The sequence below is a fragment of the Callithrix jacchus genome, chromosome 9 (assembly GCF_049354715.1).
Source record: "Callithrix jacchus isolate 240 chromosome 9, calJac240_pri, whole genome shotgun sequence".
Taxonomy (NCBI): Eukaryota; Metazoa; Chordata; class Mammalia; order Primates; family Cebidae; genus Callithrix; species Callithrix jacchus.
The window spans coordinates 74,218,344-74,245,954 of NC_133510.1; the positions used below are offsets into that span (position 1 = coordinate 74,218,344).

Below are 27,611 nucleotides of genomic sequence, written 5' to 3' on the forward strand. Positions count from 1 at the left end.
AACCATTAAATAATGCTTTAGATAATGCAGACCTTTTAAACTTTTCCTACAAAATGCAATTAAATGCTGTAACAAATGCTTACCTGTAAAATTGCCAGTGCACTTTGGCATCTTCCAGTAAATATATGCAGCTGAACTCTAAACAAAAGAGCCTCTAAAAGCCGAAAGGACAAAGTATCAGATGTTTCCCGCTTGGCTGCTCCCATCAGAAACTCCAACATTCTCTCACATACATAATCCTTTTCTTCAAAGGTGCTTTCTAGGTGTAGAAACTGCCCAAAGGGGCTTTATATTATTAATCTTGCCTTACAGAAACAAACTAAAACTATAGACTTTTCACATTTCCTAGGAAACCACCTCTTAGCAAATCTGCAACTTCTGCAAAAAGGGTAAGTGCAAAAATGTATAAATCCATCTTCCAGTACTATAACCTAGACTCAGACTCCCTCTTCTATCATATATCAGAAAGTGGAATCAGATGAGAACTAAAACAATACAGATGTACTCTTAAGAGTCATTACTAAAACAATTTCATTTCTTTTTTCCCTGATTCAAAGGGTAAATCACAGCAAGATCATTCATCACATTTATTATCACATATAATTTGTGTTGCTTACTGTATAAAATTTTGAGAATAGATTTATATTAGAAATGTGCTGGGCGCAGTGGCTCACCCCTGTAATCCCAGCACTTAGGGAGGCTGAGGTGGGTGGATCACGTGAGTTCGAAAGCAGTTTGGCCAACATGGTGAAAACTCGTCTGTACTAAAAATACGAAACTTGGCCAAGCGTGGTGGTTCATGCCTACAGTACCAGCTACTCAGGAGGCTGACGCAGGAGAACTGCTTCAACCTGAGAGGTGTAGGTTGCAGTGAGCCAAGATCATGCCATTGCACTCCAGCCTGGGTAACAGAGGGAGATTCCATCTCAAAAAAGATTTAAAAAAAAAGAAAAGAAATGCATGGCGAAACATATTAAAGACCAAACAACTTCTAAGAAAATCATTACATCTTTTGAATATTCCACACCCTATAAAATCTTGTGGTGATCAATGGCATTCACTATCGTACAATGTTCTAGGTTAAAAAAAAAAGAAAAAGAAAAATCAAGCATCCTTTACTATCCAAATCTGTTCAGTACCTGAGTTCAGAGAGTAAGAAATAGAGTAGCAAGCTTATTAAGGGGTATCACGTTATCTTATTTGATTCACAACTTCAGTTGATAAGTAAATGATGAATCTGATGGCAAAAGATTTATTTAAAAATTTATCTGAAACTAATGGCTCCCGAGTTCAGGTGATAACAGTTCAGATGAATACTTATACTTTATTTCATAACTGGATTAATTATAATTTTAAGCCTGGGTAAAAAACATCCCATTCTTGGCTGGACATAGTGGCTCACATCTACAGTCCCACGACTTTGGGAGGCCCAGGCAGGGGATTGCTTAAGCTCAAGAGTTCAAGACCAACCTGGGAAACACAGCAAGAGTCCATCTCTATGAAAAATTTAAAAACTAGCCAGGCATGGTAGCACACACATGTGGCTCCAGCTACTCAGGAGGCTGAGGTAGGAGGATCACTTGGGTTTGGGAGGTCAAAGCTGCAGTAAGCCATGATTGCACCTCTGCACTCCAGCCTGGGTGACATAGTGAGACCCTGTCTCAAAAAATGACAACCAAAAAACCATCCCATTCTCTTGGGAGAACGGAAGAGGCCATTTTTCTCAATCAAATGTTTTTATCTTGGCAAGGTTTGATATTAGTGTTAATTACAGGTTGGGATTATTTCCATAAGCAAAGGAAAGAAATAATAAAAAGACAAAACTATTTCCTGGCATTCATTATAATCTTACAGAGGCAATTTAAGAAAAATTTAAAAGAAACATTTTTTTTAGGTGTCTTACAAAAGCTACACTTAACTGTGCCCAAACTAAAACCGTGTAAGAATAGGTAAGTGTGACATTTTTAGTAAGTTTACATTTTTTCTTTACCAATTAAGTTAATAACAACAACAACAAAAAAAAATCACCTCTTCACTAAATATTTTCTTCTTGCTTAGTCTAAATCTTGATCCAGAAGTGGCTTTGAGGTTACTAGAAACTGAAAGTAAGGTTATTATATCTATATTCAGATAAGGCATATGCTCTATTAAGCTACATATTTAAGATGATCCAAAGGATTATACACACACACAGACACTCACACACACGTTATCTTTTCTACTCACAGTCCAAAAGCTTTGATAATCTGGGGCATATTCAACGGCTGTTTCACACATTTCCTGCACCTCGTCCTTGGTTCCTCTTTTTGAGAACAATCTGAGGTAATGGCACCAAATTTCTGGATTGTCTTTGTTATTTTCCAATGCTCGTGCCAGAACATTTAAAGCAGAATCCAAGGATTCTGAGCACTCCCTGTATATATAAAAGAAAAGGCAGGAGTGCGTTTTAGAACCTGCTTGAAAATTTAAATAGGGTTAATTCAATGAGTCAATTTAAAAATTCCACTTTCTATTCCAATTTACCAAGAAGCCAGGATCACTTATGGAAAAGGGTACTAGATTAAGATTTTAAATCCTGTGCCTAAAAAAGTTTCTGATTTTCCACAGACCAAACAATTTTTTTGAGTCAATGTTCAGTAAGCATTTACCACAGATAAAAGTACAGTGTTATAAAACCACTAAGATTATCAACTTCAAATATGCTTTATGTCCATATTCAGCAATACCTTTTATGATTTACACTGCTCGGGAATGGGAAAAGTTAAACAATTCTCTCTCAAGGCCAGCTACTACAAGTACAAAATATCAAAGCTTTCAATATAATAGTTCTTTTCAACGGTCAAGGGCTTGCTATCTCTTGGAGAAGATAAATCTTTCTCATGATCCTATTCATAAAATAATGTACGGTTCTTTTGGCCTTCACTCACTAAATGAGTCAGAAAAGAAAACACTGTGACTTATCCCATTAACATGGAAATGACACAGGAAAGTTAAATAAGCACCACATCCAGGCATGCATGGTTTATTAGCATTCTGCAGCACTGCCTTATTTAAAAGCTTTTAAGATAGTCAAATATGTTCTAGAAATGTGTTAAAAAAAAAACCTTTGAATTATTATAACTATAAAGTTAAAATTATGGGAAGATTATTCTTGGCTAATTCCTACTATCAAGAAGTTAGAAGATGCCATTTGCAATAGGAACTATTGGTTGTATATGATATTACTATTTTCCTTACTTAAATATATGTAATTTAATACAACACAGACAAAAAGAAAATTGACAATTTGGAGGTTCTCAGATAAGCTTTAAATATCCATTACAAGTCAACAAAATTTAACCTGTTCCACCATTATTTTGCCATAGTTTTATTAACAGACTATGACTACTATGATTTAAAAAAAAAAAAAAAACAATAATCAATCATTTCACCACTCAGAATTTACTGTTTTAACTAATCCTACTTTGAAATAAAGGCATACTGGAGTAAAAAACTTTAGTATACTTTATTACCCATACACCGACCCATGCACACAAATTCAAGATCTAATCTTAAACTTGTCTAATAGCTTTTAAACAATAAAATGCTTTTGGCTTTGTCAAAAAACAAAGACTCCATTGTTACTAGGAAAGAAACCTGACTGATTACCATAGGTGAAAAAAACCTCAAACATAAAAATATAAATGTGCAACTGTTTACACAAAGATTTGAAGCTGACCTACCCCTCATTTTGATTCAAGTACTTGTACGCAAGCTTGAGCCAAAGTTGTACATGAGAAGGATTTTCAAGCACACTCGCTTCTAAATTAGCAATGTCATCAGTCTCACTTGTAAAGTATCTGACATCATCTGGAGTGACAACTGTATCGAGAGCTGGAACATTTATTTGGCTCTCTGGCTGGAAAGCTATTTAAAAAAAAGTATCATTAGCTTCACATTTTCTTTAGTCTTCGGACACAAGAAAAAAAAAAAACAATTGGTCTCATCTTTAAAATAACTTAAACACCTAAAGATTTTAATGACATACATTAGCTTATAGCTTTATGGTAGAGCTATCACATAATTTATCATTCAAACCAGGACCCCTGAGTGGAAAGAGGTGCTATTAAAATTTATACCAGAACAAAAGGAGTAATTAGGACTCTGCTATTTTAAGGCTAAGTGACATTACCTTTTCAGTCCACTTACTGGTAACTATGATTCAATTGCTTTTTCATTATTATCAAATGAATTCACATTAGTTAAACTGCAAAATTAAGAAATTAAATGTAATTTATAAAGATATCTAAACTAGAAAAAAAAGTGTTACATTAATGTAAATAAGCACATAATAGTATACATCTCTTGGATACCTGCTAATTCACAAATAATGCAAACTTAAAATTAGAAAGTAAAATGTACCTAATATACAGGAACTTGTTCATACCTTATTTTGTTCATCAGTTCAGTCATCATTTATTCATTCTCATTTTATGAGCCTTGTGCATGTCAGAAAACATATTCAAAGATGAAGTAAAAGAGAACACCTGCCCTTAAGGCGAACATAGGCTAGGCAGTGGTTCTCAAATGAGAGCTACTCTCCCTGCCAACTTATGTATGTTTGGAAATATCTGAAGCAGTCATAATAATTTATTAAGCACTGCTCCCTGCATTTACTGGAGAGGAGCCATGAACACAAATATCCTGCAATTTTGGAGGCAATCTTGCATAGTGAATAACTGTATTGCCTAAAACACCAATAGCATCGTTTTTTTAAAAAAAATTTTTAACTGGGCAGGCTGATTCACCAAAGGATTGGCAGATAAAGATGGAACACCACAATTTTCTGGATCTTAAATTGCATAACTTCTTACTTCTTACCATACTTAATTGGTCCTGTAGACTGTTCCTCATCACTACTGAAACTATTCTCTGAAACAGGTTTTCTCCAGAACTTTGGCTTCCACTTCCTTTTATCTTTGTAGGTTGTAAATGGAGGAGCTGAAGTAGACAGAAGATTGATAATTGATATAACTAGGTTTTTTTTTTAACATTTTGAAGGATACCCAACAATATTTGAAAAGAACTATATTCACTCCAACTTAGAAATAATAATTTTTTTTTTTTTAGATGGAGTCTCACTCTGTTGCCCAGGCTGGAGTGCAGTGGTGTTATCTCAGCTCACTGAAACCTCTACCTCTCAGGTTCAAGTGATTCTCCTGCCTCAGCCTCCCGAGTAGCTGAGACTGCAGGCACATGCCACTACCCCCAGCTAATTTTTGTATTTCTAGTAGAGATGGAGTTTTGCCATTGTTGGCCAGGCTGCTCTTGAATGCCTAATCTCAGGTGATTCGCCCTCCTTGGCTTCCCAAAGTACTGGGATTACAGGTGTGAGCCATCACACCCAGCCTGAAATGATATGTATTTTATATTAAAAACATAATACCAAAAAAATTTGTCATACAGAAACTAAAAAGTCCTTTTCAGAAAGAGATACAATAGAGACACACACACTTATATATATACATATACATATACATATATATATATATATATACTTACTATGACCTTTACTTTCATTGATATTGCTAACAAGGAGAACAGCCATCTGGTCCATTGACATTCGATCTTTATTTACTCCAAAAAGTTTCTCAACATATTTTTCTGAAATAAGAGCAATGCAATTTTCATAACAAACATCAATTACAGAGACTAGGATAATTAAAATGTATGACATGAACTAATTTAGGAATTAAAGGTAAGAATATGGTACTAGTCAATAACACCTATGGCCTTTGAGAGGGCAAAGCCTGTATTATTTTAACTACTATGGCAAATCTACCACATCATATACCTGATTCAGGCAAAAAAATAAATAAATAAAAGTAGCTCCTGAAATGAACTAAATAATTAAGTTAAAGTCCCAAATTGGGAAAAATAAAACAGATTCAGTGACATTACAATCACTCTGGGCTGTGACAACACCAAATTTAGCAATTATTTCCTTTACTTCCAAAAGATTTGTAGCTTACAGTTTATTACTTGTCACCAAATCTGAGAAAAAGCTTAATAATATTTGCTCACAATATGTCACAGTAATCTCTGCTTTCTACAATGTCAAAGTGTATAAAGGCTTACTTCATTAAAGAGTTAGAAACAACAGCCATCATAATTTCCAGCCTTCCTCTATTTTTAAAAACAGTAAGTAAAAATAGAGTCCTATGTTAAAATCAGTAATAAAGTTTCTATAAAAATAGCTTAATATTTTCTTTTAAATAAATGGAACTAAATACTTAAATAAGCTCTGTCCAAAGAAATTTCTGTAACTTGGAAATGTCTCAAATCTGTGCTGTCCTATTGGCAAGCACTTGCCACATGTGGCCCTTGGGTACCTGAAATGTGGCTAGTATAACAGGAAGTAAATTTTTATGTATTTAGTGGCTATTACACTAGACGCAGCAAATCTAGATAAAGTATCATAGGTAAATGTACTGAAAGTATTTTACAATGTCAACAACTAAATTTAAAATTTTTAAGTTGCCTAAATTTAATTTTCATTTGCGAGAGAGTAAGAAGTCTTTAAAAACCTGCTGACGCAGTAACTTCGTCATCAGTACTTGTCTCTGAACAACCAATCAAAGACAGATTATATGACAGAATGTCCTGGAATAACTGTTTTCGGCTAAGCGTATAGTCTTGTATATGCTGCCTAAAATTAAAAAAAAAACACACACACAGAAAAGATAATCATGTATGTATCAAAATTAAGCAACTAAGACCATTTTTCAAATAACAAAATGTTTACAAAAACTACTCACCACTGACAATCATCATCATTACATGTTCCTGTTAAATCAAAACGGCAAAAACACTGATCTGGTTCAATCATGTTACTGTATGATACTGAGCTCAGGGGAAGTTTTTCCTTGGTTCGATAGTATGGACTAAATCTAAGGAGAAGAGAGTTAACAGGTATATTATGCCCCGCAAACATTCCTCAGAAAACTAAGGAAATACTAGTTTTTCTTTCTCAAGTTAAAATTTCCATACTTACTATTTATGAGCTTACTATTCATCTAATTAAATTAATGCCAGAATTAATTCAAGAAAACAGGCAGGATGTCGTGATAGAAACAAGTCATTTTTTTAAACCAAGAACACAAAATAGTTGAAATAGAAAAAACTTGTATTCTAAAAGTCGTTTCTTACCACATGATAAAATACTATATAATAATGGTAGTTCTTACACACATTACCAGTCAAGGCAAGAAAACTGGGAAAAAGTCTATACTACCTGGAAGGTGCTTTACAATTTTAAGATAAAATTATGCCACCCTTTTAACATTCTCACAACCTCTAGAAGTCTAAAAACTTTGGAGAACCCACAAAGTTAATAATTTGAAAATGTCTAAATAAATTTTATGAAGGCTGGCCATTGCACTTTAGACTGAATCGTAGTAAAATTATAAATCGAAAATTAAAAAAACCTCTGAAACTCCAACTATTTTTCCTAAAATCCCTAACGAACAGAAATCCAAAACTCTCCACATATCTACCAATAGCCAGAAACTGGAATTTGATAAGAATTGACAGATTCAAGAGTATGATTTAATAGGAGGTGGAGGTTGCAGTGAGCCGAGACTATACTCCAGCCTGGCTACAAAGCAAGACTCCATCGCAAAACAAACAAACAAACAAAAAACATAGAGTGTGGTTTGAGTTCAACAGCAGAACGCTTAATTTTTAGGTTCCTTAAAAAGATATGTCTGGTTATCAGTAACAACGATTCATCAAATATCCAAGGTAAAACGTTAAATACCAAAGAGAAAAGCCTGAAATTTAAGCTTACTGAATTTTTCTTTTATATTTTATACCTGTAAGACTTAAAAACTAGAAGAGGACTATGGTAGGGTCTAAAAGGACATGGCTTCACTTCCATTGTTTTACTCTGTGCTGTGACAAAATCCACATCTACAGAAATCTCCTGTAAAAGAAAATAAATTCTGTAAGGCAGATAAGGCTGGGATGAATTCCAGATTTTATAGAAAATACAAAATGTTCCATTACCTGACCATGCAAAATCTCTGTAATGCCTGTGGTAGTTTTTAAAATCAGTTGTTTTAGGCTATCAGCTTTTGAATATAATTTTTGCAATTCACCAATTTTTAACCCTAGAAAAAGTTCTGGTTTTTCTACTGTATTTTTATTAAGTTTATTTATGCATTCTTTGTTAGTGGTATCAGTGTGCTTAAGGTTAGGTTTAGTAAAATAACTGGATTCTAAAAATGATCTTCTTCGTTCTCTATTTGAACCAGACAAAATTTCATCATCAACATCATTTTCTTCAGTGTCCAGGGTTAATTTATCTTGTGTCAGATCATGAAGTGAAGGTTGAGGTAAAGAAAATTCAGGTTCCTCTTCCACAACTGGAGAGATATTTTGTTGTTCCTTTGCTTTAAGGGCCCGGGCTTCTTTTAATTTTTGAATTTTCAGGGCATATTCATATTCCAGCTTTTGTAACCGTCTTTTCTCCATAGCAATTAGTTCTGCTGAATGCTTTCTTGGACTTGATACTGGAGAACTGTCCAGTCTCATCATTTTGTTTGGCTAAGGGAGAAAAACGATATAAATATTTTATATCACTGTGATTTTATAAACAACTTGTGCTATCCCCACCATACAATACCAACATTATAAAACTAAATCAATATAGAGAATAAAATAGTTGAACATAAATAAGTAGCCAACAGTTTTGCTAGCTAATCTATGACTTATGAAAAAAAACAAAATCAAGACAAAATAAAAAAACAGGCATCCAAAAATGTGGATGCCATTTAAAAACAAAGCTTTAATCTTAATCTGTTAGAATTTATGGTAGAGTTACTTGACCATAACTCTATACATCTTACCCTCAGAACTATCATAAAAACTTTCTGCTTTCCAAAAGTAAAACATTTCTATAAAAACCTCACCCCAAGGCGATCTTGTTCCAGCTTACGTTTTCCTATTTCTTTACTAGCCACTGCCTTTGCCCGAGCAAGCTCTTCTCCGTATTTTAGAGTCAAAGCTTTCTTAATTGCAACACGCTGTTGAACTCTGTGAATCTGAAAATAGAGAATAATCCTGAAAATGTAAATGAAAACCTTAAAGCAGGAAATTTCTTCTTCTCAAACACTGCAGCTTCAGAGCACTCAACTGAAAATAAAAAGATTCCAATATTATTTCTCAATGAGAACTATAGGTTACACACATTTTGCTGGCTTTAGTATATGGGGGTTTCTTTGTCTTACAGAAATACAGCCTATAAAAATGTGTAGTGAATGGGAGACTACAGTATTTAAATTTAAAATAATTACTTGTTCCTGAAGCTTCTTCAAAAACATTCTGTTAACATTCAGAATTTTTTCAGTTGCTTGAAGCTGTTCTGTAAGTTTTGTAATCTTTGCTTCAGCATTTCTAACAGATTCTTTCTTCTTAGCTTCTTGCTGCACTAGATTCTTTAAAACAGATTCATCTTTCATCAAGAGAATCCTAAATGAGAAATAACAAAATTCTTAATGTTTCCCCTACAAGGGCAGACTGATAGTCAGAATAAAAAAATTTTCAAAGTATTAGCACACTTTTTAAAACTGCATCTATGATGAGACACAGATAAGAATTTAAAGGGATGAATTTTTTATATTAATTACACAGCTTTTTAAATTGATACTGCTATATTGATAATAGTAACCATGTGTCTGATTTTTTCAAAAAATATTTAAGCTTGAGGTAATGTGAATTACTATTGAAAACTTACAGTAAATATTCATGTTCAGCCAGGCACAATGGGAGCCAATCTCCCCAATTCAAGTGATTCTCCTGCCTCAACCTCCCAAGTAGTTAGGATTACAGGCATGCACCACTATGCCCAGCAAATTTTTTTTTTGTATTTTTAGTAGAGACAGGGTTTCACCAGTTGGCCAGGCTGGTATCGAACTCCTAATCTCAAGGGATCCACCTGCCTCAGCCTCCCAAAGTGCTGTGATTACAGGAGTGAGCCACCGAGTCTGGCTGGTGTTTTTATTTAAACATTAATTTCATTACTTTATGTAAATATGCCATTCAACAAAATGATAAAAACTCGACAGTTCGTAAAAGTTTAAGTGAGAAAACATATAATCCTATCATATGCTTATTAATGACATACACCACAAATATATATTTCTCTACCACAGGAACAATTAGATATGTGAAGATAACAAGACTTACCTATGTTTTTTCAGTTTTGCTTCTGCATCTGTAACCTGCTTAGTAACCATTGCTATTCTACCAATACCATCAATTTCCACATCAGAGTTTGCTGGGGATGATGAACTTGTCTTTAGCTGATCTGATTTAATCAAACGCTGTTTCTCACGACTAAAATAATCAAAAAGGATATACGCATTACACCCAAGAATAAACTTAAACTATTTTTAAAGTATATTCTATTTCATGCAGTAACAATATTAAGCACACCAACTAATAATAAAGATAATGACCAATGTGCATGAGCCAAGTTAGCCTTCAAAGTTGATAGTGAAGTTCTTCTCTTTGAGTGTTTTCATCTTTTTTCTGAGCTGGTTATATCTCAGCACATCACTCTATTCAAGTCTATATATGACCATCCAGCTCCCTCTTCTGTGTGAGTTTAAACATTAACTCTGTATCTTGGATAAAACTCACTTCCCAGTGCCAATAAACTCTATTACAGAAGTTTTGAACCCATCACATACCTTTAATGTTAATTAAATAAAATTACACTTACTTGGCAATCTCTTCCTTTAACAATCTATATTCAATCTTCTTTTCTTCAGGCAAAGCCTCAGGTGTTCGCAAAGGATCATTTTCTTTTTCAGATTTTGGAGGTACTTTTGGTTTTGAAGCTTGCTAAAAAAATACACTTGAAGTCAACTAGATCATCAGCTTTCAAAAATTCCACTAAGATTTATATTTTACATTGCAACCTAGTATATACTGAATTTATTTAGAAATACCTGAATGTCATCATTTTCTATTCTTTTTTCTAAAACAATGCTGGTTGATAACTATTAAATTGTATACACCACCAAGGAGTCAAGATCTACAGTCTGAAAATCACTGAATTAAATCATAGCTAAACAAGTATTATAATAGGGAAAAAAGGATAAAAGGTGTACTTATTATATATTTTAATAAAAATTGCTTTCTGGTAACATAACACAATTCTAAAACAATAGTTTCCTCACTACACAGAACAATTATCCAACCAATGTTACTATTTTGAAAAAGGGAATACTTAATAGGAAACAAATAATGGCAACTTTTAATAGTAAAATCAACTACATTGACACATGCTTCTTTATATAAAATCCTAACAGCACAAATACTTAAAATATTTCCACAAATCAATGTTATTAAACAACTATAACTCTATCATTTAATTTTTCAGAAAAAAACTTTAATGACTGTCAACAGGTCATCTTTCTTTCCACCGTTAATTACTGTACTTACCTCAGCAGTTCGTCTTGCTTCTTTAATCATGGACTCTAATCCACCAAAAACACTATTTGTCGACTTGGAAGCCTCTCCATCAGATTCACTATCATCTGAATCATTTAGTGTTACAACCACTGATTTATGCTTTGGAAGCTGCAAAGACAATATATTTATTCCTTGTGATAACAAAAGGATGTTATTTAACCTCTTTGAATTTCAATCCACAAAAATAATGGGCTCCAAGTAGACGGTCTATGGCTCCTTCTAGTTGCATTACATAATTCATTGTGTCCACCAATAGTGGTTATATGCCAGAGACATAATATGTTGTCTATTCTTTAAGTCTTCCTATGCCATAACTCTCATTAAAATTTTGTTTTCTTTAACTTTCTATATAAAGAACCGTAATACAATTTCAATTAACTCTCTTAAAACTAAAGAAAAATTATTTTGTTAATTTTATGTAATAATTATCAAATTTGTGCACTTTGTGAATACATATAGAGGGTAAATTGCCAAAACTGGCTTACCAAACAGAGGCAAGATTTCAACTTGGCTTTGTTCTATTTATTTTACTTTGAGGTCATTAGAAAACAAAATAGAAAGAAACTATCATTTCAACTGCCTTAATAAACATCATAAGTAATGTCTTCCATCATAGTGTAATCATTGATTGGAAAACATACACAAAGTATACAAAGATGGGATAAATAAAAAACACACAATTTGTTAAAATTCTTACTCCAAACAAAGATAGAAAATCTGAATGAGCCAATTTCTATAGGAAAAAAAGTTGAAAAGTACATCACTCTGATGAAGACAATACCTCCTCCAACACATTATCACCGAATTCTACCAGCTTTCAAGTGAAGGTGTTGCTCTCATTTTACCATTAAAACATTAAAAATATAAATTTTTCACATTTATATGTGAACATATGTGTGTATATAAATAAACCAAGGTGTAGGAAACAGGACAGCAAAACTTTGTAGAAATTTCTCACAACTGTTTGAATAAAAGTAGCATTAAATTTTTGTTTTTACCGAGATCACAGTTCGTGGAAGACGAGGTCCTCTGTGAAACTTTGGATTCTGTATCCTAGGCTGAGACACTGTGTTAATACTGACTATTGATAGATTGCTTCTTGGCACGGGATGTGAATTGTTCAGAACTGGAGGTGAAGGTGGGTCACTATTACTGGATGTTTCCTATAAAAGGAAGAGACACATATGAAACATTCCTAATACAAATAAATTTCTGCTACTTTAAAAAATCTTGAGAATGTCAGAATTATCCCTACTTTGCTGAAAAGCCCAATGAATCCCAAGCAATCAGAAAAAAAAAGTAGGACTACCCTAAGCTAAGCTCAAGAGCACCACCTAGAGGTTCAGGTACCTAAATTACCTCTGGCTTAAAAGCTCTTTTATTTGCTAGAGATTTAAGTAGCTCTTCTCGAAGCAGCATTTCTTCCTCCTCTTCCTCATCTGCAAAAGGTGGTTTCGGAGGCTGTTCTGGATCTTCAGGTGGAAGAGGTGGTAATGGTGGTAGAGGAGGTAGAGGTTCAAGAGAAACACACAAGCCTTCCACATAAGGTTGGCTCAAGGGTGGCAGAGACTATTTTTTTAAAAAAAGAAATAATTACAGCACAAATTTTATCAACTCAAATGTTTATCTCTGCAGCAATATTAAACAAAAAAAAAATAAACTTTATGATTTTAGCTGTAAGTATAGTAATCTAAGTATATCTTAACTTCAAAACAAACCCAGAAATCAATAACCAACTACAAAGTGTTAATTTTGCAATTAAAAAAATCAACAATATTTGAAACATTTATTAACTTCAAGGAAAATTATAGAAAATTCTCTGTTCCCATTCTTATATCCATTTAGCATTCTAGAAGATATAGCTATCAAACTATACAGGGTCTTTCCTTCTAGATAACTGCCTGAAAGCAAGCAGAGATACTGAAACCTAAGACATAATATTTCAGTAAAAAAATAAAAAGTAGAAATCAAGGGATTCTGTGAATAACAGTTCAGAGCACCAGAGATACCTAATTAAGTATCAAGAAGAATCAGAACTACTCTCTTAAATGGCTTCTTAGAGAATATCTGTAAAGAAAACTAATTTTACACAAATCTGAATTTGGGTATGTGTTTGCATCAAAGAGAGTATTTCTCTCCAAATTTAATTCATTTATTCATTTCCTGAATGAAAATATTATAACAAAGAAAATGTTTTTTCTCTCACCATTGGCTCTAACATTCCCCTCACCACATATGTTCTAGAAAGACACTAGACATTTTTCCTGAAATGGAAAGATTCCCTCTTTTTTTTTTTTGAGACAGTTTCGCTCTTGTTACCCAGGCTGGAGTGCAATGGCGCGATCTCGGCTCACCGCAACCTCCGCCTCCTGGGTTCAGGCAATTCTCCTGTCTCAGCCTCCCGAGTAGCTGGGATTACAGACACATGCCACCATGCCCAGCTAAGTTTTTGTATTTTTTTTTTTAGTAGAGACTGGGTTTCACCATGTTGACCAGGATGGTCTCGATCTCTTCACCTCGTGATCCACCCGCCTCGGCCTCCCAAAGTGCTGGGATTACAGGCGTAAGCCACCACGCCCAACCAAGATTCCCTCTTACACTTACTAAAAGATACTCAATTTGATCTCTAGGCCCTCTCAATCTAAAAATAACTTCAAGATTTTTAATGTGTGATCCCCTACTTCCTTTTCCTTTTATTGTTTTTGTGTATTTGTTTTGTTTTGTTTTAGTGGGAGGATTGGTACTTCTTTTAAGAAGACAGGGAAAAATAACTTCATAGGCAATGCTTTTATTTTGCTGGATTGTCAAGTTAAAAATAACCATTTTTATGAAAAGAGGAGAAAGGAGACTATTAATATTTAGAAGCACCCTAACACATGTAAATCCCAATTCCTTAAAAAAGAGATAGTCCAAAACAGTAGATAGATAACGTCTGTTTTTCAATAAATTTTCTAGATAGCTATTAGTTGAGAGTAAATAGAAGAAGGAAACATGATAGGTACCGAAAAGTCAGCATGAAATTAAAAATTGGCTATGAAAAATATCTACCAAATCGATACCTTGCTGGTGTAATCATCTGTTTATGCTACATATTTCACTGCTATTAATTCTGATAAGCAATTCTGATTTTTTAAGCCCTCTTCAAACCTAACCATTCATTTGTTTCTAAAAACAAATTAGAAAAGATCAGACAAAGTAATTTTCTTAGAAATCAACTATGACTTACAGAAACCTGAGGTGGTGGAGGCAAAGAAAGAGATGTTGCTGGAGAAAAATATCCCAATGAACATTCAGAGAAAAATGATGATTGCACTGGTGAAGGAGCTATAAAAAAATTTTTTGTTAAGAGTTTAGTAACAGAAATACACCATCAGGAATATATTAAATTTATGTTATGTTTAAAGAAATACATCTAGGTAGAGTGCGAATCAGACCTTATCAACCTCTGATAAAATCTTTAACCCTCATGAGTCCATCTCCAGCCATTTAAATTGTCATATCATCATAAAGTCAGCCATTCACTTTAAACAATCAGTCCCTCAAAACTCTCACTTTGTTCCACTTTTAACCTAACGAGGATATCAGGGAAGAAAGCAGAAAAGGCTAAAAGCATACTTAAAAAAATAAAAACACAAGCACACTTTTTAAGAAATAATGAAACAAAAAATTCCCCTGAATCCCGCCAAAATGCCTTAGCCAAAGGAAAACAATGATGTGGTGACTTCATTATTCCCTTCTTGTGGAGCAAAAGAAAGCTGAGGAAATGAAGTATATAAGCTGTGTAGAAAGCAAATAAAACTAGGAATAAGAATAATTAATTTGTGTATTTAATAAGGTGCACATTTTTTCACATTTTAATATAAAATTAAAATTGACACATCTCAGCATTTTTCTTCCTTGGTGGCAGATAAAAATAACTGGGTATTTTATCTTCAATGACTTGTTAGCCTCACCGAAATATAGCAGTTTCAAAGACTACTCTTACTACCCTATCCACTAACGATATAATCTTAAAAAAAATCTAAAACTTCTTCTTTATCCCAGGTTCACAAGTAAATACAGATACTACTCACATGCCTTATTTGGGGTTGACTTGAGGCCCAAATGAGATCATCTGAATATACACTAATCTTTGGAACATTTTACACGGTGCGGTGGATGTGGCTGCTGTGTCCCATCTGTGTCATTAGGTGGCAGAGAGAAGAGGCTATGTTTATTAGTGTTCTGCCCCATGAACGTTTGAATGTTTAATAGTCTGACACTTAATGGTGCTCTTATATTGTGGACTTGGCATGTTTTCCCTTCCTAGTTACTGGGAGAGAAGGTGGACCTAGAGAGTGCAGTGGTCTCTGAGGAAAGTCCTCCAGGCCACACTGTCCTCATCCAAATTTATGCAGTCCTGATTCACTGCCAGGTACCAGGAGAAGCTTCTCAGAACTTTCTAACCTTTGTGTTAGGCTGACCAGTAGGGGGTCTGAAAGGACAGTGGAAAGGTAGAGGGTGCCCTCAGCAAGAGCAGCCTTCATTCACGAGTTTTAGAAACTAGTGGTAGGAAAGATGGAAGACCATTATGTGCTGGTTCATGCTACCCACCATGTCAGGACCAACCAGGAGGACAAAGGACTAGGGAAGTGTTTGCTGGTGTTTGATTCAGTTAATAGTAGTAACAGTAGACACTTTCATTATGCTCCTGATTTGGTGTCAAGATTTCCTGTTATTTATTCGTTTTTGAGATGGCATCTAGCTCAGTGCCCAGGCTAGAGTGGAGTGGCATGATCTCAGCTCACTGCATCCTCCACCTTCCAGGTTCAAGTGATTCTCCTGCCTCAAGCGCTTGAGTAGGTGGGACTACAGGAGCAAGCCAACACTCCTTGCTAATTTTTGTATTTTTAGTAGAGATGGGGTTTCACCATGTTGCCCAGGCTGGTTTCAAACTGTTGATTTCAGGTGATCATCCCGCCTTGGCCTCCCAAAGTGCTGGGATTACAGGTGTGAGCTACCATGTCCGGCTTTTCTTGTTTTTAATATAGGAAAGACATTGACACAACCTATAATTGGCTTACAGTGTGAGCACCGGCCAGAATGACCAGGTGGACAGGCCCCAGCCCAGATCAAGATGCAGAGACCAGAATGTAGGTCTAGCCCTGTGCCAGGTGGCTGGTTGGAACAGAGATGCAGATACAGGCTCCACCTGCTCTAGGACCACCAGTGGTGCCCAAGGTGTTGGCAGCCTCAAAGCCTGGTTTTCCAAAAGTCCACCCGCCCCCAAGGCCATGCAGCTGCAGTTCCTGCTCAGCTTTCATTACAGGGATGGACAGGCTGGCACTGGGACACCCACTGCCTCTGGTCCTGGCCTCTGCCTTGGTGGCACTGTGTGCTCCTGCTAGCCAGGGACAGCTACTGGGACCACTCCATCATTTTAGTATTTTAATTTTTAAGTTGTTCTGCCATTGTGGCATCCTGGCGAAAAAAAAATCTTTTGGCAATTTTTGAACTGCCTGACACCTAAGATCCTAAACTGGTTCTTCACTGTATTTGCATTATCTTGTTTTTGTTCTTTTGTTCCCCTCTAAGGGAAAAACTATATGGAAAACATTTTTTTTAAAATATAGAATAAAATGAATTAGAAGATTTGTTTAATGCACATTTCTTCAAGTGTAATATGTCCGTGTTGGCAAAATTTGATAATAAAATGGAAAAAAAAAAGTATCTGCAGTTAATGTGGCAAAAAATTAAAATTTGATAAAGCTGCATACAGAACATCTTCTCTATATAATGTTTTACAAGATCATTTAAAAAGCATAGATTATAAAGTTATTTTCTAGAAATAGAGTATTAATAATATTGTGAATACTTGGGAATTACAATGAATCATCTCCAAGAATCTGAAAATAAGAAAATTAAATATTGACCAAAGCAAATTAATAAAATTATGATCTCAAAACATAACATAATGTAAGACTATCAAACGCCAGCTTAAAACAACCTGAAAAATGAGCATTTTGATAAACACTAGCCAAATAACATATTTTGTTTAGTCTCTAGTCTAGATACACCAAAGTAGGATTCTAGTTTTGATTTGGTCTAACCATGTGACTACAGGGAGAAGTACACTGATCATGTGTTCATCCAAATTTTCCAGTTTCTGGAATGCCAACTGCATTCCATTTTCACCTCAATAATATGTTTTAAATTATTTGTGAAGGAATAGGTCTTTCACAGCCAATCACCCCTGAACACCAACAAAATCAAGTCTCTAGCCCTCAAAGTCAAGTCAGATTGTAGAGTATGCAACCTAAAGCAGAGTACACTCCTGACCAGTTCTAATCAGTCTTTCATGAGATGCCACTAGTATCACTTTCTATCTCAAAATTCCTAACAAATTATCACACTAGAAAGAGACCAGAAGCCAAATAGCAAAAAAAGGTCTTTTGTTCTTTAAAGCAGAAAGAATCTTGGATATAAAGATCAAGAGTTTGTTGTTTTTCTAAAAATAGTGTTCTCATCTTTCCCATTCTTTACTTTTTATATTTTAAGACAGAATCTTGCTCTGTCACTCAGGCTAGAGTGCAGTGGTACTATGTCAGCCCACTGCAACTTCCTCCTGAGTTCAAGCAATTCTCATGCCTTAGCCTCCCAAGAAGCTGGGATTTCAGGCACACACCAGCACACCCAGCTAATTTTTGTATTTTTAGTAGAGACAGGGTTTCACCATGTTGACCAGGCTGGTCTCCAACTCCTGGCCTCAAGCAATCTGCCCACCTCAGCATTCCAAAGTACCAAGATTACAGGCGTGAACCACTGCATTTGGCCCAATCTTCACTTTCTAGAGCAAATAATTAACAGAGTTTAAACAATTATTTACCTATTTATTTAATTTACAGGCTATCTAGAAACACTCTGAAATAAAGGTTAATATCACTTACTTGAGGTTGAGGTTTGCTCAGTATTTACAACAACAAATAATGTCTATCATCATACGGTTCATCAGCAAATCTCACTTTCATTACACATTTCTTTCAAGGTTTTGAGTAGCATAATGGCCATTCTCTATTTAATATATGTAAATACACAAAGGTTTCAAGTTTGGGCTCATACCTGGAGAATTAGTTTCACTATCTGTATCCATAGCAACTTCTTCATAGTTATCATACTGATAAATGCCTCCTCCACTATCAGTAGGTTGCTTATCTAAGGATCGCCTCAGGTCAGGATCTGAAGACTAAGTATAAAACATATTTTTTTTAGTTTCAAACCATTTTCTGTCTTAGGTTACATATCACAAAGGAACTGATAGTTATCTTCTGGGGAACAGTATCAAAAATCATGGTGATTCAGTTAGATGTGCCTATCACATCTTTGGGAAATTCCATTTAAATGACAGCTACACTGGTTGACATTTTATAACTGTATCACCAGATAGAAAATGGAATTTCCAAAGTATACTAGCTATACAAATGAAATTCCTCATTGTTAGCTAAGCCACTAAATAATTAGCTCTCCCTGTATAAAATGACACCAAACTCTTGTACACTTACAACTTCTGCATGATTAAGAAACTAGAGGAATACATGCAAGTTTTATGTCATCAAGAATATATACAGAATATTTCCCAAAAAATTCAAAAACATTTAAATTATGAGTAAATGATACCTGAAAACTATAAATTCTGGCTAAATGTGTTAATCTGTTGTGTGTCATTCTTTTTTGTGTTGTTCTTTTTTAGTTCTATGTTTCACTCAGAGACAGTATAATAAACTAAAAACTAGCAAAACCTCTCGAGAAGGAGGTAAAGAGTAATGTGCATATAATACCATATTTATCTCTAGAAAAAGATTCTATTGGCTGGACATGATGGCTCACGCTGTCAGGAGTTCAAGGCCAGCCTGGCCAATATGGCAAGGCTGTACTAAAAATGCAAAAAAATTAGCTGGGCGAGGTGGCAGATGCGTGTAATCCCAGCAACTCAGGAGGCTGAGGCAGGAGTATCGCTCGAACCCGGGGGATGGAGGTTGCAGTGAGCCGAGATTATACCACTGCACTCCAGCCTGGGAGACAAGAGCAAGATTCCGTCTCTAAAAAGAAGAAAAGTTCAATAGTTCAATGTATAAATATTTATGATATTCCTTGCTTAAGCAAACCTAACTCCAATTAAATAATTTACTCTTTAACATCCCTCTACTCTTCATTAATACATTCTCAAGTGTACTCTTTTTGGGTGGAGAGGGTAAAAGAAGGGAGAGAGAAATAGAGAGGATTACGAGTGTGTTCATATACATAGTAAATGTTCAACAAATGCTTGACCACTAAATACAAAATAGCCACATGCACTAAGGTTATTACTATATGATTTAAAATTTATTAAAACAGTCCATAATTAGTCATGACACACTTCTAAATCTACATTACTAACAATGAAAAACTAATGAAATTCTACTCTTGCACTTAAGAAATAGCCATTTTCAGAATAAGCTTCACCACAATTTAATAATCCTACTTTCATCTAAATAGAAAATGATAAGCTAAAAGCAGTCTCTGTTTATCATAATTTTAACCTTCATTTCTTCTACTTCTAATACCTACAACTACAAAAGACACTTTCCCAATTATAACCTACCTGCCTTTTTTCCTTCAGTTATTTATATAATAAGCTCTCTTATTTGACTGGATCTATGAAATAAGACTTTAAGGACACTTAAGAGTAATGTTTTGATTTTATATTTTTGTATTTCTTACTTTACTTCTTGATCTCCTCTTGCCACCAACCAATTTCATGAATCGATTGTACTGTTCTTCCTGATTTGAGAGATCTCGAATTTTTCTGATTTCTTCTTCTCTTTTCCGTCTCTCTTCTTCTTCAGCTTGTTTCCGCTGATCCTCTTCTTTCTGTCTTTCCTGTTCTTTTTGCTGTTGTAGTTTCTTCCATGCCTTTGTTTGCTGCTTCCTCAATGCCTGTTTAGCTTTAAATGAAAAATACACAAACATCAGTATCTATTAAAAGATAAAAGAAAGGCCAGGCGGTGGCTCACGCCTATAATCCCAGCACTTTGGGAGGCTGAGGCGGGTGGATCATGAGGTCAAGAGATCAAGACCACCCTGGTCAACAAGGTGAAACCCTGTCTCTACTAAAAATACAAAAATTAGCTGGGCATGGTGGGGCACACCTGTAATCCCAGCTACTGAGGAGGCTGAGGCAGGAGAATTGCTTGAACCCAGGAGGCGGAGGTTGCAGTCAGCTGAGATCGTGCCATTGCACTCCAGTGTGGGTAACAACAGCAAAACTCTGTCTCAGAAAAAAAAAAAAAAAAAAAACCATAAAAGAAAAAGAGTCTTGATTCATCAATGATGATGCTCCTCTTAAGTTGTTTATACAAGATTGTCCTCCATATTAGGGCCATATAATTCCCCAAACTCAAAACACTGAATAAAAATCTCAAAACTATACTTAATACATGAATTAAACCAAGAGAATTTAACAGGCTGGGCACAGTGGCTCATTGACTGTAAATCCAGTACTTTAGGAGGCTGAGGTGGGCAGATCACCTGAGGTCAGGAGTTTAGAGACCAGCCTGGCCAACACAGTAAAATCCATCTCTACTAAAAACACAAACATTAGCCAGGCTTGGTGCCAGGCGCCTGTAATCCCAGGTACTCGGGAGGCTGAGGCAGGAGAATTGCAAGACTCCGTCTCAAAAAAAAAAAAAGAGAGAATTTAACAGAAATAGCAGAAATGATCACCTGTAGTGCTAACTTTTTTGGCCGAATGTGTTTTTGTACTTGTTTTAACTTTTTGCTGCACAGTTTTCGTCTTAGTCAACTTTTCTTTGCTCTCTTTCATCACCTGCTGTTCTTTTTGTTGCCATTTTTTACTGGCCGACTGAAGAGCCAAAAGGCGAAGCTGTAATTCAGATAACTCCTCTTCATCTTCACCAATTTTCTTTAAAGAAAAAGAAAGAATTTAAATTTTTTAATTCTATTACTTATCTTATACATTTTTCATCAAGTCAAATCCTTTATAAGATAAAAATTTAAAGTTTGGCAGCAAATAGGACAAGGCAAATACAGATAAAATAAGTAAACTAATTTACTTCTCATAGCCCAAGACTCCTAATATATGAATAAAAGATCGGTGTGCAGAAGGTATGTGTATATATGTAATGTAGGGTTGGTGAGGTAATACAACTGATAGAATAGGATAATGCAAAAAATAAAAGTGTTATTAACTAATATTTAAAGAGGCTTCCCAAACCTAAAGGAATAAACGTCTGATGGCAACAAATGCAAGGAAGAAATCAAGACCCAGGAGAGGTAAGGAAAGCAGAAGTGGTTCCATGGTCATGTGATTTGCTAGCCTCTCAAGTAATAGAGAACAGACACACTGAATGTCAAGAATCAAACTTACAGATTTTCTTTTACTGTGTATATTTTTTAATTCTATAAATCACTATTGAAAGGAAAAATCTAGAGATTTGTTTACAGCTGACTGCTATGTGTTCTAAGGTTACAGATATTTATCTGAATATTTTAAATATTTTTGAACACACAGGAATTTTCTTCAGGAAAGCTAAAGCAGGACAATAATGTTAAAAGCAGATGTCTGGTAACTTTCTTCCAATTAGATAACTTAATTTTTGCATTTCACTTTTGAAATAGTTTTAAAAATTAATCTATTCTCTACATTATAGCAAAAATAGAAATGAAAAATGTCAGGCTCCCGACAGGTTCTTAATTAAATTGAGTCCATGGATTTTAATAAAGAGTAGAGGGATTCCTTTGGCTTCCCCACCCGTGAAGTTAAACATAAAACACTGTTTTTTCTTTCTTTTTTTGAGACAGAGTTTCGCTCTTGTTACTCAGGCTGGAGTGCAATGGTGCAATCTCGGCTCACCGCAACCTTCGCTTCCTGGGTTCAGGCAATTCTCCTGCCTCAGCCTCCTGAATAGACAGCATTACAGGCACGCGCCACCACACCCAGCTAATTTTTTGTATTTTTAGTAGAGGCAGGGTTTCACCATATTGACCAGGATGGTCTCGATCTCTTGACCTCGTGATCCACCCACCTCGGCCTCCCAAAGTGCTGGGATTACAGGCGTGAGCCACTGCGCCCGGCCCTGTTTTTTCTTTATGTATGTGCATAGAAGGGAAAGGAAGAGTCGAAAAAGATTCCAAAAGGTTAAGGCCCGCTTATCTAATAACTTTTATCTAATAGACAAATTGTAATTACATTTTCTCCTCAAATCCAATTAAATTATTTCTATTGTCAAACATAAAGAAAATAGTGGATACTAACTAATGCTTTCACCTGAATATGAACTACTAGAAGCCCTAAACTACTATCATACACTTTAGTACTTCAGTTTAACCAAACCAGGATATAGTTACCCTTTCCACTATTGATAAGTACAGGTAAGCAATAATTTTTAAATTATCATGATTCTTTTTAAATTTTAAGTCATTTAAACATATCAAATTCTATTGCTTAATACTGAAATTCTAGAGCTGTGTTGTTCAACATGGTAGCCACATGCAGCTATTTGAATTTAAGTCAACTAAAACTGAATTTAAAAATTTGTACCTAAGACACACTAATCATTTTTCAAGTTCTTCATAGCCACATGTAGCTAACAGCTACCATATTGGAGAGTACAGCTATCAAACATTTCCATTAATGCAGAAAATTCTATTAAACAGTACGCATCTAGAGAGTTTAACTAAAATAAAGCTATCCTCACTATTCCATTGAGGTATAATCTTGTTTTTGTTTTTGTTTTAATTATTTACTTTTTTTCAACCTGGGATCTTACTATGTTGCCCAGGCTGGTCTCAAACTCCCAAGCTAAAGAGATCCTCCCCCCTCAGCCTTCCAGACCCAGTGAGATTACAGGCATAAGCCACCACACCCAGTGAGGCTTTTGATTACTTTTTGCAACTACTCCCTTTGAAATGAAAGAAAACACTGATTCTGTCACCCACCTATATGCTATGTGAGGTAGCTACTTGAACAGCAAGAGCACAGAACTAAGCTCATTTAGTTCTCAATAGTCAGACAACCTCATTTACTTGCTCCGACACTTAGTTCCTGTGTAAATTTAGGCAAGTCACTTAATCTACTCAAATGATTCTTACTTCATCTCTGAAATGTATATATGTCAACTTGATTCACAGGGTTATTGTGAGGGAATTAAAAATATGTATGTGTATGTTACATATTATCATTCCTAAATTCAGGGCCATCTTTTTCCTAAAGCTCCTAGGCTACTTACATCATTTCAATTTATACAGAAAAACCAACTGAAATCTCAAAAGAAAATACAGCTATTTCAGATCTCTAATTCAACAAATTGAAAAGGCTTGGGTTATTGAGTGCCTGTTATACGTCAAACACAGTGCTTGATGTTTCTGTACTTCATTCTACTGAAGCCTCACAACAACCCAGATAAAAGAAGACATTAAGTTCATTTTATAGAAAAGAATATAGAAGCAAGAAAAGGCTAAATAATTTATGCAAGGTCACTCAGCTAATAAGAAGCGGAGGTAAAATTTGACATCAGGTGAAGGTCTACCTAACTCCAAAGTTTACCCACACAGGAAAACCCACAAGAAATAGAGAAAATATCTAGATCAAAATTAAGTTTCAAAAATAAAATGATAGAAAAAAAGATCCTGCATGCATATATACAACACTTCAATGAAACATAATTTGCAGAACCCAGGGAAGAGATACTACAAGACGTAGCTCCAGAATTTCTTATCTTTAAGGCTTATATCCAAATGGAGTTACAGGAATGATGAAAGAAAATGAGTGAAAAGTAAAACAGAATTTCCCTTATGAAAAAACAAATTAAAGCAATGCAAAAATGTCTGTTACAGAGATGATCCAGTCTCACAAAGCGGTATCTTACCTTTTCAGATAGAATATCTGAGGTACTAATTCTTCTTGTTAAATTTTGTTCTTTATCTTGCAATCCTTTAAAATAAAATAATTTCTTTTGAGTACTCTAAAAGATGGCCACAATCTAAAATAAAATAATCCTAAATAATATCTGGTAATTATTTTAAAGGATATCATTAAAGGGTCTCATTTTCTCAGTCTCTCAACCAAAAGAAAATACTATTAAAGAGAGTGAAAATCTGAACAAACTGCTTAGCCTCAATACTGAAAGTTATAAGGCAAAACGATTCAAAATATTAAAATAAAACCACACTTTAATAAAATGACTTCTGGACTATAAATAGTCATTTCAAATAAGAACAGAATTTATAAAGCATAGAAATAAGCAGCAGCACTTCATTACCAAGTAGATTATCCACACTGACAGAATATAATGATGACTAAATATAACAATGACTAAATATATCCTCTATATTGGGATGAATTAAAAGTTTGCAGACTGTATTGGATTTATGCATCAGAGAACTGGTCTTTTATTTATTCAATCTAGAAAAGCATCAGTAGAGGGAGCTTAAATATCAATAAAATTGAGTCCATCCATACATTTCTTTCCAGTAACCCAGCTTTGGACCCAGATTACTGACAAACAGTGTACAAAATCTTACGTTTTTAAATTAGCTAATCTATAACAGCTTTACACATCACATAATAAAGATATAGAACATTTACAATCCTGTTGAGATACTTATAGCTAAAACAGATTATGTTAAAAATTCAGAAATCTTTCCTTAAGAGATGACAAAACTGAAGTTGCAAAGCTAGAATTTAAACTAGATTTAACTCTAAGCCTAGTGTTTTTACCATAATACCACACCTGTCAGTGTTCCAAACATCCTAATTTGACTGCTCAAGTGAACCTACTGGTGAAAGAATATGCAACATTCAGTAAAGAAAGAAATGACTAAATCAAGCACCTCAGTCAACAAAAAGAGAAGGCAATGACCAAATTTCAAGACAAATTTCTGTTAAAAGGCTCATTCTATAAATGTGAATTTGTTGCAATATGATACATTAGAAAATCATTAGAGTGGCCAGGCGTGGTGGTTCATGTCTGTAAACCCAGAACTTTGGAAGGCAGAGCCAGGCGGATGACCTGAGCTCAGGATTCAAAGTCAGCCTCAGCAACATGATGAAACTCCATCTCTATTTAAAATACAAAAAAGTATCTGGGCATGGTGGTGTGGCCCTGTAGTTCCAGCTACTTGGGAGGCTGAGGCAGGAGAATCACTTGAACCCAGGAGGTGGAGGTTGCAGTGAGCCAAGATCACACAACTGCACTCCAGCCTGGGCGACCCAGAGCGAGACTTTGTCTCAAAAAAAAAGAAAAGAATGTGAACATAACACAAATTTAACATTTACTTCTGTGTGATTTGTCTCAGAGAAACACTAAGAATGCAGAAAACTGCACCCAAGTCATCTGAGCCATGTATTTCAATTATCTATCGACTACCCAAGTTCAGTGTGTGTTATAAGCCACATCCATCCACATCTGGTATTACAATTTACTGTCTGATTTCAGGTAACACTCCTTGTTCTACTTCCTAACAACTCATAAGTGGCAAACGTTCCACCTCCACAGGTATACTTTAGGTCTGTTTTATTGAAAGCTCACATTTAGTTTAATATTTCAGACTTTTTTTCCCCTCACGGACAAAGTTTTTTAGTGTTGTTCCTCTAACCCACTTTCTCCATACATCCTATTGTTTTTATTGTACAATTTTGCAGTGTGGTAATACTGGGGAATGTATATATCCCATTATTACAAAAATAATCATACTTTTAAAAACAACAGAATAGTAATAACTATTAGACAAAAATAAACAGGGAAACAAAACAGCCTTCCAATAATAAACAGAGAAAGCACTAAATTTTTCTCCTACATGAGAAACTTATGAGTTTCATTAGGTCATGAGAAATCTAATAGCTGATTAGGATCTCACTTGGCTATACAAAATGGCAGCACCTCCCTTTAATGTAGCATAGAGGCAAATATCTATTAACATAGCAGGTACCTTATGACATTGCTACCTTAAAAATAATTACAATAAATTCGATAAATAAATACAAGTTTCAGACAATAAATATAACTTTACACAAAGATTATAAACACAGGTTTAAACTGATCAAATGGGTAGCTAGACATTGTTCTACCACTGTCAGAGGTCTGTACAATAAAACTATCTCAATTTTTACTCAAAACCTCCAAAATGAATATTGTTCTTGTCACACAGTAATTAAAATATTACCAACTGAAACTCTAATGTGAGCTAAAGTCATCAGCATATAGGTGGTAGTTAAAGCCATAATAATGAGAATACCCCAAGAGAATGGGATATTGAGTACATGACAAATTAAGAAATTAAACAGGAAAAGTTATTTAAAACAAACAAAAGACAGAAGAGGAAAACCAGAAGGTTATTTTGTAAATCCAGATAGGTATAATATTGCAGAAATCCCAAAATTTCAAGGTAAGAAAACCATCACTGAATATAGTAGAGATGTCTATCCCCAGTGGAATATTCTCAACAATGCAGGCAGAGTGATGCTTAAAAATATAAAACAGATTATGTCAGTCCTTTGCTCAAAACCCTGTAAGAGCTCCCATTTCACTAGAAATTAAAAAAAAAAAAAGTTCTTACAAGGCTCTCTCTTCAAGATCTACCCCCTCCTGCCATTTCCGATCCCTTCTCTCCCATTATTCATTCCCCTCACTCTCTCTTCTGTATCAGCACAGGACTCCTTGTTCTTCCCCAAACATGCCAAGCATCCTTCTGTATTATGGTCATTTCTCTAGTTCAGCAATTCTCAAACTTCAGCATGTAGCAGAATCAACAGGAGGGCTAATTAAATACAGATTACTAGGCCTCATTTCCAGAGCTTCCAATTCAGTAGATCTAAGGTAGAGACTGAGAATTTGTGCTTCTATCTAGTCCCATATAATGCAGTCCCCAGAAACCACACTTTGAAAATCACTGCTTTAGTTATTCCTTTTGTGTAGAAGCCTCTTCCACCAGATATACATTTGGCTATTTCCTTACAGTCTTCAAAGTCTTTCTTTAAATCTCACTTTCAAATAGACGCCTATGCTGACTACCTTATTAGTGCTGCAACCTGTATCCTCTCTATCCCTTCCCTACTT

At 34.9% G+C, this 27,611-nt stretch overlaps 1 protein-coding gene and 1 non-coding gene across 2 annotated transcripts in view; one reads left to right on the top strand and one right to left on the bottom strand.

Moving 5' to 3' along the window:
* ZFC3H1 (zinc finger C3H1-type containing) overlaps positions 1 to 27,611 on the bottom strand; it is a 55,523-nt gene that overhangs the window by 15,257 nt on the left and 12,655 nt on the right. Inside the window, exons 3-23 of the mRNA XM_002752760.5 lie at positions 24,423 to 24,487; positions 21,259 to 21,457; positions 20,257 to 20,480; positions 18,619 to 18,742; positions 14,747 to 14,844; positions 12,880 to 13,089; positions 12,519 to 12,683; positions 11,491 to 11,628; positions 10,766 to 10,887; positions 10,228 to 10,377; positions 9,336 to 9,510; positions 8,952 to 9,083; positions 8,047 to 8,586; positions 7,854 to 7,963; positions 6,798 to 6,929; positions 6,567 to 6,688; positions 5,542 to 5,643; positions 4,861 to 4,980; positions 3,723 to 3,906; positions 2,227 to 2,413; positions 84 to 272 (exon numbers count right to left, since the gene is read on the bottom strand). Coding sequence (XP_002752806.1) covers positions 84 to 272; positions 2,227 to 2,413; positions 3,723 to 3,906; positions 4,861 to 4,980; positions 5,542 to 5,643; positions 6,567 to 6,688; positions 6,798 to 6,929; positions 7,854 to 7,963; positions 8,047 to 8,586; positions 8,952 to 9,083; positions 9,336 to 9,510; positions 10,228 to 10,377; positions 10,766 to 10,887; positions 11,491 to 11,628; positions 12,519 to 12,683; positions 12,880 to 13,089; positions 14,747 to 14,844; positions 18,619 to 18,742; positions 20,257 to 20,480; positions 21,259 to 21,457; positions 24,423 to 24,487 — 3,488 coding nt within the window. The remainder of the gene's footprint in view (positions 1 to 83; positions 273 to 2,226; positions 2,414 to 3,722; positions 3,907 to 4,860; positions 4,981 to 5,541; positions 5,644 to 6,566; positions 6,689 to 6,797; positions 6,930 to 7,853; positions 7,964 to 8,046; positions 8,587 to 8,951; positions 9,084 to 9,335; positions 9,511 to 10,227; positions 10,378 to 10,765; positions 10,888 to 11,490; positions 11,629 to 12,518; positions 12,684 to 12,879; positions 13,090 to 14,746; positions 14,845 to 18,618; positions 18,743 to 20,256; positions 20,481 to 21,258; positions 21,458 to 24,422; positions 24,488 to 27,611) is intronic.
* LOC118144692 (small nucleolar RNA SNORA17) lies at positions 15,662 to 15,783 on the top strand. The gene has a single exon (XR_004729442.1). It is a non-coding gene; the product is annotated as a small nucleolar RNA SNORA17 (small nucleolar RNA).